At 42.7% G+C, this 17,441-nt stretch overlaps 1 protein-coding gene across 1 annotated transcript in view; it reads left to right on the top strand.

Annotated features, from left to right (window-relative positions):
• The first annotated feature begins 869 nt into the window (after positions 1-869).
• Positions 870-17,441, top strand: part of ANKDD1B (ankyrin repeat and death domain containing 1B) — a 37,314-nt gene continuing 20,742 nt past the window's right edge. Inside the window, exons 1-6 of the mRNA XM_064140298.1 lie at positions 870-945; positions 5,271-5,374; positions 7,872-7,970; positions 13,646-13,744; positions 13,852-13,956; positions 16,948-17,046. Coding sequence (XP_063996368.1) covers positions 870-945; positions 5,271-5,374; positions 7,872-7,970; positions 13,646-13,744; positions 13,852-13,956; positions 16,948-17,046 — 582 coding nt within the window. The remainder of the gene's footprint in view (positions 946-5,270; positions 5,375-7,871; positions 7,971-13,645; positions 13,745-13,851; positions 13,957-16,947; positions 17,047-17,441) is intronic.

Genomic DNA, 17,441 nt, shown 5'->3' with positions numbered 1-17,441 from the left:
TGAGATGCTTGAGCGTGTCCAGAGAAGGGCGACGAGGCTGGTGAGAGGCCTTGAGCACAGCCCTATGAGGAGAGGCTGAGGGAGCTGGGATTGTTTAGCCTGGAGAAGAGGAGGCTCAGGGCAGACCTTATTGCTGTCTACAACTACCCAAGGGGTGGTTGTGGCCAGGAGGAGGTTGCTCTCTTCTCTCAGGTGGCCAGCACCAGAATGAGAGGACACAGCCTCAGGCTGCACTGGGGGAAATTTAGGCTGGAGGTGAGGAGAAAGTTCTTCCCTGAGAGAGTCATTGGACACTGGAATGGGCTGCCCGGGGAGGTGGTGGAGTCGCCGTCCCTGGGGCTGTTCAAGGCAGGATTGGACGTGGCACTTGGTGCCATGGTCTAGCCTTGAGCTCTGTGGTAAAGGGTTGGACTTGATGATCTGTGAGGTCTCTTCCAACCCTGATGATACTGTGATACTGTGATATCTGAGAGCCACTGTCCTTTTCACCTTGATTGCTGGGAAAATGGTTCCTATGTAGTATGTTTCCACCATTTCTGACTTGGCTGCATCCTGCTTTAGGCAGAGACTAGAGCTGAGTGCTCCATCTGTGCATGGTGCAAGCAGATGATGAGTTTTCAGAGGTTAGTTTCCTTTAAAACAAACTCCTTAAGCTGCTCCACTCCTCACCCTGTCTGGATGATGTGGCCAAGTGCCAAGGTGCTGCTGCAGACATGCCTGAAGGAGTGTGTTGGGCCTGGCTGGGTGTGCTGGAGTCAACTCACAGCTCCGAGAACAGGTTTGTCCAGGCTGGTGCAGGGCACCTCCCTCCAGAGCCCAGACTGGGGCTCCTTCCCTCGGGTAAGGAGGAAGAGGAGCCAAAGGCAGCAATGAAGTGGCTGAGCCGCCTGCTCTACACCGCGGAGGATGCCATGCAGGGAGCTGAAGCACCCAGCCACGATGGCCGTGAGTGTGTGGGATCAGAGGAGAGGCAACCCTGGAGGAAGCATGCCAGTCCTGCCAGGGTTTGGGGATAGTGGGGCCCACCTGAACCCCTTTTTTGCCTCAATCAAAGAATAAAACGTAGGGGAAGTGGGATGCTAAATGTGAGCTGCATTGTGGATAGTAAAGCACATCACTGAGGATGTGTGAATGTGGGATCAAGAACTGGTGTTTGGCACATCTGTCTTCCAAGGGGTGGTTCTGGTGAATTCCTCAGTGCCTTGCTTCACCTTTAAAGTTGCCTGAGGAGGTTTGCTGGCAGTAGTCACAGCCTGCTCTTGCCTGGGCTGTAACTATTGAAAATGGGCTTTTTTGTGGAAACTGAGTGGTGATTGTTGAAGCCTGCCATGGCCTGTGCTGTGTTCACAGTGCAACAGAGGGGAACTGTTCTGCACCATGCTTCCTGCTTCCAGGCTGGCAAGGAGGGCAGAGAAAGAAAAACAAAACAAAACAAAAACCACCAAACCAAAAAGCAAAAGAGCAACAGGAAAAGTATTGTTTGGACTCAATAGGTTGCTTATCAAATGACTACTTTAAGCTTGAAAGCTATTTTTTTCAGAAGAAGATTTCTGTGACTGAAAAGATTATCTACTTTGCCCTAACAGTTTCCTTTCCAGTAATAAAGAAGTAAACACAGAATGAACATTGGAAATGTTGCCAAACTATTAGAGATGCAATTAAATTTTTAGAAGTGATAGAGTAAAACTAATTCTTCTTGTCACTTCAATATGAATTTTCTTATTATGTAACTTTTTTTTTTTTTCCTTCTAATTTTACCTTCTTGGAACTCTTAAGATAATTCAAATTCCTGAAGCTTGTTCCACGAGCTTCTTGAGATAACAGATTTCATCTTGTGTGGATACTGTGAAGGGAAATTGAAGCAGGGAGCACAGGAGCTCCACTGTCTATGAGTACTGAAACCCTTGGGGAACTTTTTTACTTCACTGGCAGTTATCTTTATTTGTGGTATTACTGAAAAAAAAAACAAAACAAACCCACAACCAAACACCAGATTAAAACAGATTAAAGCCACTAAAATAAGACATAAATATGAGGAAATTAAAACTGAAGGTACCCCAAAGCTTGGGTTTCTGTTCAGGGAGACTTTCTGTTTTCTGGTCAATAATGCAGTTTACTTTTCTACATCTTTTTACTTCCTTGCCCGTCCTAGAGAGGAGAAATGTTGAAATGTTCAATGCATTGCAGACAGGACTTGATACAAAGGAAATCAACTGATAAAATTTCTACTTTTATTTAGCAAAACCAGAATATAACTATTTTATAGGTAGATGGTGGGGAGTTGGAACCAGATGAGGTCCCTTCCAACATGAACCATTCTGTGATTCTATCACAGTATCACCAAGGTTGGAAGAGACCTCACAGATCATCAAGTCCAACCCTTTACCTACAGAGCTCAAGGCTAGACCATGGCACCAAGTGCCACATCCAATCCTGCCTTGAACAGCCCCAGGGACGGCGACTCCACCACCTCCCCGGGCAGCCCATTCCAGTGTCCAATGACTCTCTCAGTGAAGAACTTTCTCCTCACCTCCAGCCTAAATCTCCCCTGGCACAGCCTGAGGCTGTGTCCTCTCATTCTGGTGCTGGCCACCTGAGAGAAGAGAGCAACCTCCTCCTGGCCACAACCATCCCTTGGGTAGTTGTAGACAGCAATAAGATCTGCCCTGAGCCTCCTCTTCTCCAGGCTAAACAATCCCAGCTCCCTCAGCCTCTCCTCGTAGGGCTGTGCTCAAGGCCTCTCACCAGCCTCGTCACCCTTCTCTGGACACGCTCAAGCATCAAAATGTCCCTCCTAAACTAGGGGGCCCAGAACTGAACACAGTACTCAAGGTGTGGTCTAACCAGTGCAGAGTACAGGGGCAGAATGACCTCCCTGCTCCTGCTGACCACACCATTCCTGATGCATAGATAGTTACAATATAATCTGTGGGACAACGAGTGAGATATTTCATGTGAAGCCAAAGAAAATACACCTCGACAAGAGACTGTCAGACACAAACAGATTCTTGCAGTTATGTGAAAATTGGAGTGATTGTTGACAATGCAAGGAGTGCCAGATCCTGGGCATCTGAGCTTGGAGAGAAATTTTTCATAAATCTGTAGTCTGGCAGCTCTGTAGTCCTGTAATTACATGCATGAAAACATGATTTTGCAGAAAGCAACAAAAGACTGTGTAGCAAGTTAGTGTCATGGCATGTCTGGATTGTCACTGGTTTTAACCTCTGAGGCAAGAGGTATTAGGAGAGAGATTATTAAGAAACATCACACTGAGAGCAAGAAGTCTTCTTATCGGGATGTGACCATTTCATGTCTTCTGGACAAGAGAGAAAAGACCAGTTACTAGTTGTTTGTCAGACTTATAACCAGATCATCCCTGCTAATGCAAGTAGGGAAACACCATTTTTGCTTCTTCCTTGAAGGCAGTGGAAGTAAGCTGTCTAGTGGAAGCTGCTGCTGCTCGTGGCAGAGAGGACAGGAACTAAATGGTCTTTAATGTGCCTTGCATCCCAAACCACTCTTCAAGTCTAAGATTGCTCCTGAATTTTCAGAGATGTGACAACATTTACCTTCACATCCTCGTGTAAGATATACGTGTTGAATGTGCACCAGTAGTGAATAGGAATGAATGTGGCCTGATTGCAGCTAATTGTTGCCTTAAATGTTGCTTGCCACAGATTTGACTCGAGGAAGACACCCTGTAACCACTGTGTTTGAAAACAAGGTAGTGGGAAGTTCTGCTGTACAGTTCATCAAGGTGCAGACTAGAAAAACTGCGAGGGAAGCATTTATTCTGCAGATATCCAGATATCCCTCTGTTCATGATATGCTTTATATGCTTGCCACAGATGCCAGGAATGCCTTTTTTTTTTTCTCCTAAATTCTCCCCCACCCCCACCCCCCCTTTTTTTTTTTTTTATTACTTCTTTGGCTGTGCCCTCATGTTTTACAACAAGCGAGTAATATTCCGCGACTTCCAGAGAATTTTAGGAGGATACTTCAGTTGTTTGAAGAGGAAAACTGGGGAACAGCTTTGCAAGTGTCTAGTTTAAGTTCTAGCTTGTTTTGTACAGTACGACTGTGATTATGTTCTCTGAGGTTATAGTCGTGGCCAGCATGTAAAACACAATTAAGTGAATACTAAACAGATTTTCCTTAGTATGCTTTACAGTCACAGAATCACAGAATTGCAGAACTTTAGAGGTTGGAAGGGACCTCCAGAGATCATCAAGTCCAAACTCCCTGTCAAAGCAGGATGCCATAGGTACTTTGCTCAGGAATGCATCCAGATGGGTTTTGAAAGTCTCCAGAGAAGGAGACTCCACAGCCTTTCTGGGCAGCCAGTTCCAGTGTTCCATCACCCTCGCTGTAGAGAAGTTTCTCCTCATGTTGAGGTGAAACCTTCTGCGTTCCAATTTGGAGCCATTGCTCCATGTCTTATTGCTGATGACCAGGGAAAAGAGATTGGCCTCATCCACTTGACACCTACCCCTCTCACATTGGTGAGATCTCCTCTCAGTCTTCTCCAGTCATACTGCAGTTATACTGCTTCACATTGTGTTCCTTTTAGGTGTTAATGCACTTAGAGCTAATGCAGTAGGATGAATTTGATGGAGAAGCCTCTGAGGAACAGACATTTGCTGTAGTTTCTAGTTGAACAGAAAATGCTGCCCTCTTATTTGAGTGGCTTTCAGGTCAAAATGTTCTGCAAAGAAGAGATCTTAGTGATTAAGAGTGGGATGCCAGGAAATTAAAAATATCTGTGAACATTTTTGCAGCTGGCTTAACAGCTATAACCATTTCTTTTAGCTCTTAACTACTTGTTAAGGTAGTAACATGAGAAACACCCTCGCCTCTAAGTTAGCTAAACCAGTTCTCAGAGACTGGGATTTTGTTTTCCAAAGATAATGAATATTAGCTGTCTAAATACAGGCAGCAGCTACTGTAGAACTGGTTAGAACTTAATAGAAGAACTCTTGTTCTTTCAGCAGCATGAATAATGGTGACATTATCATATTACCATGCTGTGAGAAATGCACCTACATTTACACTTACAAACTGAAACTAGAAACATCATCTGAATATCTCCAGAAGAGAAAACCAAACCAAACAAAAACAAACACCCAAAAAAGGTAATCTTGGAACACTTCTGTGATGAGTAACAAAGTTTGAGATCGGGACAAGTAACAGAAAGTAGGTACAGTATCATCACCCTTTGATTATGACTGCTTTTTAGTAATACAATTTTTTTTTTCATCACATTTTTCCAGTGTTGCCAGATGAGAGAGAATTTCAACATGCTGCTAAAATCAACAATTTGGAAACCATGGAAAAGCTGTTAAAAAAGAATGTTAACATAAATGCTGTAGATACCGTGAGTATGAAGCATCTGACAGATCACTGATCTGAAACGTGACTCCTCAGGTGGATTCCCAGAATGACAGCCTTGTGGACTGCAAGGTCGTGGGGCTGCCTTATCCCTTTCTAGGACTTCAGACAGGTTTCACGTGTCTGGTATGGAAAGTAGAGAAGTGTTTGTGTTTAACCACTAGTCTGTGCCTAGGATCATAGAATCATTAAGGCAGGAAAAAAGCTTTAAGATCATACAGTCCAACTGAAGCCCAACTGCCATGCCCACTAAACTATATCCTGAAGTGCCACATCTACGTGCCTCTTGAACGTGTCCAGGGATCGTGACCCCACCAGCTTCCTGGGCAGCCTGTTCCAACACCTAATCAATCTTTCAGGAAATAATTTTTGCCTAATATCCAGTCTAAACTTTCCCTGGCACAACTTACTCCCATTTCCCCTTGTCCTATCACTATTTACTTCGGAGAAGAGACCAATACCAGCCTCACTACAACCTCCTTTCAGGTAGTTGCAGAGAGCAATGAAAGCTCCCCTTAGCCTTCTCTTCCTCAGACCAAACAGTTCCCTCTGACACTGCTCATACAATATGCCTTCCAAACACCTCATCCTCTTTTTTCTCATCTGGACAGACCCCAGGACTTCAGTGTCTTTTGTATACTGTGCCTCCCAGGATTGAACATAGTACGTTGTTTGTGGTCTCACCAGGGCCAAGTACAGGGGCACCATCACTTCCCTACTCCTGCTGGACACACTTTTCTTGACACAGGCCATGATGCCTTTGGCCTTCTTGGCTGCCTGGGCAATCTTCTGGCTCATGGTCAGCTGACCACCCACTAGCACCCTCAGATCTTTCTCCATCAGCCTGCTTTCCAGCCACTCTTCCCCAAGTCTGTAGTGTTGCACAGGGTTGTTGTGACCAAAGTGCAGGACCCAGCACTTGCTCCTCTTGTTAAATTGCATCCCATTGGCCTCAGCCCGCTGATCTAACCTGTCCAGATCTATCTGGGAAATAAAGATTTTTGAATTGTAGTTTCTGATCTAGTCTGGGAGTAGTGAGGAACGTCTTGCCCTCAGTGGCTATATGTAAATCATCTACCCATAAGCATCCGATGTTACTTATTCCTGGATTTTGAAAAGCCTTGCTTCCCATGCATTACTTTGCTTCCACAAACATTTTTCCCCACTGAGGAATTGAGGAGATAGTACAGGTGCATTCCTTGGCTCGTTTGCAAAAAAAGAAAGCGAGGTGAAACAAATTTTTGGAGAAAATTCCCCTGGGACAATGATTGTGCTCCCATCAATTACATAGTACTCTAAAAGATCACTTTAAAAAGTACTTCATGCTCCATCATTGTTTTCCAGAACTCAGGAAATGAAACAAGATGTTTTCCCATTTGACCTTTTACTCTGTCGTACTTCAATTGGACTTACAGTACAAGAGATTTACCAGCATAACTACATGGGTGTTATGCACTGATGGATTCTCTTAGTCAGAATGTAGTTACAGCAAACAAAACCATTTCTTTGTTTGTGTTGATCATTCCTGCCCCTATGTCCCAAGCCAAATAAGCAATGCTGACAAAAACAGGAGTTTTATTGGTAGAACTATTTCTGTGCAAGGGGCTTTTCCTGATGTAAACACATGTCATAAATCCCACCTTTTTATGCTTTTAACACATACAGCTGTAAATTTATACTTACACATGGACAAGTCAACTGATCTGTGTAGACACATAAGAAAACAAATCCAAGCTGACTTCTAATTAATTAAATCACTTATATAACCTTGCATTGCATAGGAACTCTCACTGAGTTACGTTAAACTTAGTTATGGTTACTTTAACAACTGGGAGAAAAACTGTTCACTGAAGTCTAATTCAAATTAACCAGCCTCTTACAAATTCACAACATTAATCTGTTATGCAAAATTGATCAGGCATTCCTGACAAATGTTGAGCCTATTCACCTGTATAAAATGACTCACTGTTTGCAAGGTGGAAACTTGAATTTACATGGATAATGACTCAGTCTGGAAAGGTGGCTAATGGTGAGAGAAGAATCTCATCACGCATTGCAGGGGTATAGGCAAAAGCAAGAGGATACTAAAAGCAGACCTAATTGCACAAATCTAGTCCTCAGCTTTTCTAATCTAACCATGTAATAAAATAGTAAACATGGATGTTTCTTGTACTGTATCATCTCCTTTAAGCAACATATTTAATCTTATTCTGACATTTAAGCAAATTACAGTGAAGGGGTGGTGCTACTTAACCAAATCATTTTGGTCCTGCAAGAAATCTTTCAGATCAACACCTAAATTCTATCAAAGGGAACAAAAGTGCAGATAAAGACCAACTGTGTCTGTTGAAGAAGGAATATGCAAATGCATATATATCATCAAATAAACTTGTTAATAACCAGACAATTCAGAAGTCCTGGTCACCTGCACAAGAAAAAGAACTGCGTTACAGACCTGACAACCAAAGCTTTGCTTATTTCAGCTGAAGCGCACTGCAATCCATTTTGCTGTTGCGAGAAATCATGTATCAGCAGTGAACTTTCTTCTCCATCACAAAGCTAGACTTGATATGGCAGATCAGGTAAGCTGATATCCATGTTTTGATTCACAGAGGACACAAATGTTTTAGGGGGAAAACGAAAGTATGCTTCCCATTTTGCAAAGTTAAGTTCTTGCTGCAAATGCTTGATGTGTTATGATGTATGCAAAATTGATATAATTATTTATTTATTATTTTTTATATCCAGGCAGAAAATAGTATTCAATGAAAGAAAAAAAATTTTATTAACTTTAAAACTTGCCAGAAAACTTGTTTATAAGGTCTGAATAGAATCGTAGAATCATAGAATCAACCAGGTTGGAAGAGACCTCCAAGATCATCCACTCCAACCTATTCCCCAGCCCTAGCCAGTCAACTAGACCATGGCACTAAGTGCCTCATCCAGGCTTTTCTTGAACACCTCCAGGGATGGTGACTCCACCACCTCCCTGGGCAGCCCATTCCAATGCCAATCACTCTCTCTGGCAAGAACTTCCTCCTAACATCCAGCCTATACTTCCCCCGGCAGAAGTTGAGACTGTGTCCCCTTGTTCTGTTGCTGGTTGCCTGGCAGAAGAGACCAACCCCCACCTGGCTACAACCTCCCTTTGGGCAGTTGTAGAGAGCAATGAGGTCACCCCTGAGCCTCTTCTTCTCCAGGCTAAACAACCCCAGCTCCCTCAGCCTCTCCTCATAGGGTTTATGTTCCAGGCCTTTCACCAGCTTTGTTGCCCTTCTCTGGACACATTCCAGCACCTCAACAATGATTGTGGGTATTTTCACACAGGGAACGTTCAATTTAGACAACTAAGGAGAACCAGAAGTGCAAACATTCATTGGAACCGTTGGGAAGTGAATCTTGTGGTCAATACGCCACTTGCCCTCTAGGGGCACTCGAGAGGCTCCCTTCCGCTGAAGCAGGTGGCACAACAGAGTTTACAGTTACAGAATCAGAGCTTTAATGACGAAGAGGCTTTTTGGAATATTTACACACGAACTAGTATGTTTGGATTTCCCAGGGCTGCATTATGGTCTCAGACAGTATCCAAAGCACTTGGAAGGGTTCTGTTGATGATATGGTAGCTGTTGGAGGCCTTGGGGTTTTCCCCAGGGCTCCAGCAGAGCAATGGGGTTTAGACGGTCTCTGTTCCATCCAGGTGAATGGTGTGCAGGCAGACACAATGTCTTGCAGGTAGCTAGTTTTTGCTTACAGCATGGAGGCACTGAGTGCCTTTCCCTGATAAACTGAGGAACAGCAAAGTTTCCAGGTGGACAAGCTTGAAGCATCAAAGCAAAGCTGGTCTGGAGCATGGCAACAGCATGGCAAGGCACAATGGCAGAAGAGAGCACAATGAGGCAGAGCAGAGCGCCATGAGTCAAAAGCAGAGAGCCATGAGGCACAGAGTATGTTGTTGTCTGAATGTGATGGTTCATTTGCCCACAGAGATTCACCAATCAGAACAGCACTTTGCCAAAACTGACCACATTATATGAAACCAGGGTATGCTTTGCCCTTATTTGGGAAAACCCAGGCCATGCATAAACAAGTGTATGTACCTTGTTTACCACCAAAGCCAACTGGGTGTCACCAAGCCTTTTGTCTTCTCTCCCGCACTGCTACCCCCTTCAGCAGAAAGAAGGGGAGCAGAGGATCATGCCTAGACAAACCAGGACATGTATTAGGCCTTTATAGGCCTTCCACAACAGGCTGCAAACATTTATGTTAAAAAAAAAAAACAACCATTGTCACAGGCAAAACACCCTGCCCATGGGCTGCATTAACCACCTGGGTGAGCACCATGGTGGCTGAAGCCTCCCATGCAAACGGGCTATCTGTAGTGCTTGTATACTAATCATTGGCCACTTCATATGACAGTAATCACTGAAAGTAAAGATTAGGTCTGAGGACTGCTAGAAGCTCAGAAAGTGACTCCTGGTGTTCTTTCCTTCCATTTTCACATGAGTAGCTTAATGCAAAACTGTCTGCAGCCTCTGAGACATTGTTTAGCTGAATTGATTGGGACAGATGGTGCTATTAGCATCTCTCAGTACAAAATGTAAGCTGATAAAAACACACAGCAGTGTTTTTAGCAGCAGATACGTAGTACTCTCACCTTTAGATTGGAGAATTGACATAACTCATGGAGATAGATGTGTACTGATTAAACAGTATGCCTCAAGAATTGGCTAATAAACACATTACTACTATTAATAGTATTAAATCATAATTACATCACTTCAAGATGCAGTGACCAAGTTAGAATTTTACTGCTTATTATCAGTGTTAGCACTGATACACAATACATTACTGCAGAGAAACCTTATGCTACTAAGACACAATTTGGTCTCTTGTCCTCCTGCATGCAATATCAAGGTACAAGTTCATGGCTTCTTGGCCAACATCCCAACTCTGTCAGACATGGACCTGATGGAGAGACCAGCAGAAGAATCATAAGATTGAGGGCACCACAAAATCCTTCCATTTTTTGTCCTCCAGTTGATTTAATGCCTTATTGGACTATTTTTTTCCCTTTTCTTTGTATGACCCCACTTTTTCTACTCCTAAGCTCTTCTTTTCTTCTGTCATACTCTTTCCTGTTAAAAAAAAACATGTACAGAATCACAGAGAGTGAATGAGGTGGTAACCTCTGGAGATAACCTAGTTCGGCCTTCTACTCAGAGCATGGTCACAGAATGAGGTCAGTCAAAGTTATGTCCAGATAGATTTTCATTATCTCCAGGGATGGAAACTCCATAACTTCCAGTGTTTGATCATCCTTAGAATAAAAAGAGCTTTTCTTATGTTTAAGTTAATAACCCAGTACTCCAGTTTGTGGCTATTGCCTCTTTCCCTGCCACTGGACACCACTGTGAAGAGCCTGGCTGCAGCCTTTTTTCTCTCTTCATCAGATATTTATACACAATTATAAGAGCCACCTCTATCTTTGGGTAAACAGTCTTGGGTGTCTCAACCGTTCCTCATAATTCTGATGTCATAGAATCACAGAACCAGAAAATGGCTTGAGTTGGAAGGGACCTTAAAGATCAGCTGGTTCCAGCCCCCATCTTTGTGTCTCCTCGCTGGTCTCTGTTCAGCATGTCCATGTCTTTTCTATATTAGGAAGCTCAGAACTGGACACAGTATTCCAGCTGCACCTTAACAGTGAGTAGAGCAAAAGGATCAATTTCCTTGAGCTGGTGGCACGGTCCTTCATAATGCAACCCAAGATACCATTTGTCTTGTGTGCTACAAGGGCACACATTCACCTTAATGTCCATCAGAAGCTCCAGATCCTTCTCTGCCAAACTGTTTTCCAGGCAGTTCTGGTGCTTGTGATTGCTCCTCCCCACATGCAGGACTTTGCCTTTCTCCTTGTTGAATTTCCTGAGGTGGTTGTCAGCCCATTTCTCCAGCCTATCAAGCTCCCTCTGGAAGGAGGACACACACATTACCAATTCTCAATCCCAATTTAATACAATAATGAATTAACTGTAGGTGCATTGTGTCCCATCATTCAGGTTATTAATGAAGATGTTTAAATTGTACTGGACCCAGGATCGATGCCTAGCATGAGTTGTAGTGACTGGTGCTCAACTTGATTTTGTTCTGCTGACTAGAACACTTTCAGCCTGGCAGTTCATTTGCATTTCAGTACAGCTTAGTACATCTGTTTGTCTGTGTCTGTGTTTCATTGCTTAGTCTACAAGGAAGTCATGGTGGGCCATGTCAAAACTCATGAAAGCTGAGGTAAATATTCACTTCATTCCCCTCATCCACCAGATCAGTCTTCTCATTGTATCAGACTATGAGTTCTAAGTCTTTTTCAGGGCAGACTTTTGATCCAGTCACTGTTTTTTGACCAGGTCCAGCTTTATCTTTGCAGTCTGTGCACAAGATACATGTTCTATATTGCCACCTGTGCTGATTTGAGGCTAATTGGAGCGTTTTAATAAGGGAAATTAGATCCTTGGTTGTGAGAAGAAAACAATGATGACATCTGTATCATTCACTGGTTTATTGGAAGGGATAAAAAGCCAAAATGTCAACAATTTGTGCCACTCTGTTCTGCCTCATTGCTTCTGTTTGATTCCTCTTCACTCCACTCTAATCTCTCCACTAACAAATAACAAGACAAGCTTTGCTGATTGTTTTTCTTTGCTTGCCTGGGAAAGCAGAGGGAGAAAGAGAGGTTAGAGAGGGTAGATTTGAGCTCCTTCTAGGCAGTTTCTTTGTTTGGATTTCTGTATTATTTCTAATTTGTATTTAGCTGTAAATACTTGTAAATATATTGTGTATATATGCCTGTAAATTTTGCTTTGCTGTAAATATAGCTTCGTCTTACTCCCAAACCATCTGAGTGAGCTTTGTAGATTTCAGTAGTTAGGGCAGGGGAAAGTTCCAGCCACCATTCTCCACTGCAATTTCTGCTTACTGGGCCCAGTTCAGGGCTCCCCAGTAAAGCAAAACCATTGATAAACTGGAGAGCCCTTTGGGATGATCAGGACTGCACACAAGATGTATAAGGAGGTGATGAGAGCTGAGTTTGGACAAGCTAGAAGTATAGACAAACTAGAGAGATCTGTGTTCAGGACAGGAGACAGTGGGTGGAAATTGCTTTTCTGCATTCTTTTGTTCTCTAAGAGGTTATCAACAGGATTCCTCCCCCGCAACAGAGAAGACCCTTGTAGACAATTTGAGAGGAGAAAAGAGAACCTTAAAAATAGGGCTAAATGGAAAACTATGGTGACTCATGGAAATATAGCTATTACATGTATCACCTGAAATGTCATCCACTGCATCCAGTACTAACTACCCACATAGTGGAAGGTGATAATTTCTGGTTATTATCTAATCTCTCTATTTTAAAAATGCAATTAGTCCTAGCCTGCATCAGGATCAATGTGGCCAGTAGGACAAGGGAGGTTATTCTGCCCCTGTACGCAGCACTGGTCAGGCCACACCTTGAGTACTGTGTCCAGTTCTGGGCCACTCAATTCAAGAGAGAGGTTGAGGCGCTGGAACATGTCCAGAGAAGGGTGATGAAGCTGGTGAGAGGCCTGGAACACAAACCCTATGAGGAGAGGCTGAGGGAGCTGGGGTTGTTTAGCCTGGAGAAGAGGAGGCTCAGGGGGGACCTCATTGCTCTCTACAACTACTTGAAGGGACATTGTAGCCAGGTGGGGGGTTGGCCTCTTCTGCCAGGCAACCAGCAACAGAACAAGGGGACACAGTCTCAACTTCTGCCAGGGGAAGTATAGGCTGGATGTTAGGAGGAAATTGTTGCCAGAGAGAGTGATTGGCATTGGAATGGGCTGCCCAGGGAGGTGGTGGAGGCACCGTCCCTGGAAGTGTTCAAGAAAAGCCTGGCTGAGGCACTTAGTGCCATGGTCTAGTTGATTGGATAGGGCTGGGTGCTAGGTTGGACTGGATGATCTTGGAGGTCTCTTCCAACCTGGTTGATTCTATTATTCTGTGATTCTCTGGAGATGCTAGATTTCCATCCAGAAAAAGGGACAGCCTCAAAATGTTGCGAGGTCTTGATGCATAGTGTTTAGCTTAATTTAACTGAAACAAATTCCACTCAGTGGCAGGTGATTTTCTAGGATCCTGCAGAGCAGAGCCCATTCATACACCAAACTAATAAAAAAAAGATTTAAAGGAAACTTTACATGAGGTATGCCAGTGGTAATTTCTGCCTTTATCCTTTCATTCAAAGCATGGCCTGACGGTGATTCATCTTGCAGCTTGGACTGGAAATCTGGACATAATGAGAAAATTAGTTAAAGCAGGTGCTGATCAAAAGGCTAAGAATGAGGTTTGTTGATGACAAATTTTTGCCAACTCTAGACATGTGTATGTTGGGAAAAAAAAAAACACCAAAACAACAGACTTGTTCTCATAGAATTGTTTATGGTTTTTCAGGAAGAAATGAACGTTCTGCACTTTGCAGCTCAGAACAACAGCGTTAAAATAGTTGAATATTTTCTCCAAGATCTTCATTTGAATGACTTGAACAAGCCTGATGGGGTACAGTATGTCTGTTTGTTTGCTTTCTGTTTATTCCTTTGAGGTCACAAGGCATCTGTTGTGAGCAAAACAATCACGACTTGGGAAATTATTTTAAGTTAGTGCTGGTTACATAAACTTCTGATTTATGATTTGGGTATTAAGAAACAAACAGCCAGACAAGCCCTTATGGAAAATATACTTCTTTCTCTTTGCCTTTCTCAGATGAACTTCAGACATTTGTCCTCCTCCATTCCCCTTGCTTTTGCTGCACATATGGAGTGGTTTAAGGCTTTCTGGAATATTGTAATAAGATAAATTGGTCCTTTCATAGAATCATAGAATCATAGAATCAACGAGGTTGGAAGAGACCTCCAAGATCATCCACTCCAACCTATCCCCCAGCCCTATCCAATCAACTAGACCATGGCACTAAGTGCCTCATCCAGGCTTTTCTTGAACACCTCCAGGGATGGTGCCTCCACCACCTCCCTGGGCAGCCCATTCCAATGGGAAATGACTCTCTCTGTGAAGAACTTCCTGAAAGTTCAGTTCAGAATCTAACTAAATTAAATCCTTGGTTATGAAAGAATAATAATTATAAGGTCTATATTATTCACTGGTTTGCTAAGAGGCATAAAAACCAAACTATAAACAATCCTTTCTTCTTTGCCCTTGGGCACTGGATCTGTTTGCTTCTCTCTCTCATCTCTTCCACTAACCTTGACTGACCAGATAACATGTAACCTTTGCTGATTGCTTTGTATCTGGGCAGAGAGAGGTTGGTGTTGGCCCCTTCTGGCCTTTCTTTTTCTGGGGTGAGGGATTGAATTCCTGTATTATTTCTGAATTGTATATAACTGTAAACACATGTAAATATATTGTGTATATAAGCTTGTTCATTTAGTTTTGCTGTGAAACATAGCTTTTTCATAGAACAATAGAATCAACCAGGTTGGAAGAGACCTCCAAGATCATCCAGTCCAACCTAGCACCCAGCCCTATCCAATCAACTAGACCATGGCACTAAGTGCCTCAGCCAGTCTTTTCTTGAACACCTCCAGGGACGGTGCCTCCACCACCTCCCTGGGCAGCCCATTCCAATGCCAATCACTCTCTCTGGCAACAACTTCCTCCTAACATCCAGCCTATACTTCCCCTGGCAGAAGCTGAGACTGTGTCCCCTTGTTCTGTTGCTGGTTGCCTGGGAGAAGAGGCCAACACCCACCTGGCTACAATGTCCCTTCAAGTAGTTGTAGAGAGCAATGAGGTCCCCCCTCAGCCTCCTCTTCTCCAGGCTAAACACCCCCAGCTCCCTCAGCCTCTCCTCATAGGGTTTGTGTTCCAGGCCTCTCACCAGCCTTGTTGCCCTTCTCTGGACACGTTCCAGCACCTCAACATCTTTCTTGAATTGAGTGGCCCAGAACTGGACACAGGACTCAAGGTGTGGCCTGACCAATGCTGAGTTTCTTACTTCCAAGCCATCTGATCTGGTTTGGCAAATTTTAATTAAGGAAATTCCTTACCCACCACAACTTCAGACTGTGTGAGGCCTAACGGGTAGCTAAACACCACACAGCTGCTTGCTCACTCCTCACACCATCCAAGAGAGATAGGAAGGAGAAGTGGGAGGAAAAGGCAAGAAACCCAAGGGTTGAGACAAGGAGAGTTTGATAGAACAACAGAAAGATTGAAGAAACAACAGGAGTAGCGGTAATACTAATGAAACACGACCTAAACCAAGGGATGTGCACCACAACCATACACCTGAAAATCACCACCGCCACTGCCTGCTCAAGCTCCACTTCTCCATCCACTACCATGTACAGAACTAAATTTAAGCCTCTTGGGTGAAACTTCAGAGATAGAGGAGTTCTGCTCTGCGCTGGCAGAACTCAGATCAAATGCTCTATGCTATGGAAACAGGTTTTGCCACTTTGCTGCCTGTTTCTGAGAATCTTTTAATGTCAGGGTTCTTTGATAAATATTTTCATACTGGGAAGAATTAACAATGAAATATTTTCAGCACATTCTCTGCCTTGGTACCATTTCTGAACACTTTTCAAATGTTATCTTCAGAATGCACAAAATGTATAATTTGGGGTTTGTTTTTTTCTTGTTTGTTTGCCTGTTTTTCTGTTTGTTTTTGCACTAACTAGAAGCTGGACTGTTTTTTTTAAACCCTTACTCTTCTTGTGTGTATTTTTTTCTACAATGCTGCATGGCTTTATGATATAGAAATGATATCAATGCTGCATGGCTTTATGATATAGAAATGATATCAATGCTGCATGGCTTTATGATATATAAATGATATATAAATTATATCAATGTTGCATGGCTTTATGATATATAAATGAGATCAATGCTGCATGGCTTTATGATATAGAAATGATACATAAATGATATCAATGTTGCATGGCTTTATGATATATAAATGAGATCAATGCTGCATGGCTTTATGATATAGAAATGATACATAAATGATATCAATGCTGCATGGCTTTATGATATAGAAATGAGATCAATGCTGCATGGCTTTATGATATAGAAATGATACATAAATGATATCAATGCTGCATGGCTTTATGATATATAAATGATACATAAATGATATCAATGCTGCATGGCTTTATGATATAGAAATGATACATAAATGATATCAATGTTGCATGGCTTTATGATATATAAATGAGATCAATGCTGCATAGCTTTATGATATAGAAATGATGCATAAATGATATCAATGCTGCATGGCTTTATGATATATAAATGATGCATAAATGATATCAATGCTGCATGGCTTTATGATATATAAATGATACATAAATGATATCAATGCTGCATGGCTTTATGATATATAAATGATACATAAATGATATCAATGCTGCATGGCTTTATGATATATAAATATTTATACACGACACACACATGCATGCCGTGCATTTAATAACTGGAAGAAAAGTATTTTTACTTTCAATAACACTATTTATTTCCATAATTGCATTCTAGAAAGGCAAAAAACCATTTCTTCTGGCATCTGAAAAAGGCCATGTTGACATGATAAACTACCTGATTGCTCTGAAGCTGTTTACATCTGAAAAGGATAAGGTAAAGTTTCCCCTCCCACAAAAGTACAATTTAAGATGTGCCTATGAAAGATGATTTTGTTTCAGTGTAGCTACTCCAGTAGCTGTCAGTATTTAAGGGCAGACAGTAGGACTTTTGGTCTGTACAGATTAATAATTCATAGAATCATAGAATCAGTCAGGGTTGGAAGAGATCACAGAATCATTTAACTCCAACCCCCCCTTCCATGGGCAGGGACGTCCTACCCCAGATCAGGCTGGCCACAGCCTTATCCAGCCTGGCCTTAAACACTTCCAGGGATGGGGCCTCAACCACCACCATGGGCAACCCATTCCAGACTTTCACCACTCTCATGCTGAAGAACTTCCTCCTCATGTCCAGTCTGAATAGTATTTCACAGTTTTTCACTCTGGTTG

The sequence above is a fragment of the Pogoniulus pusillus genome, chromosome Z (assembly GCF_015220805.1).
Source record: "Pogoniulus pusillus isolate bPogPus1 chromosome Z, bPogPus1.pri, whole genome shotgun sequence".
In the NCBI taxonomy this organism is placed as follows: domain Eukaryota; kingdom Metazoa; phylum Chordata; class Aves; order Piciformes; family Lybiidae; genus Pogoniulus; species Pogoniulus pusillus.
This window is presented reverse-complemented; position numbering and strand designations above follow the sequence as displayed.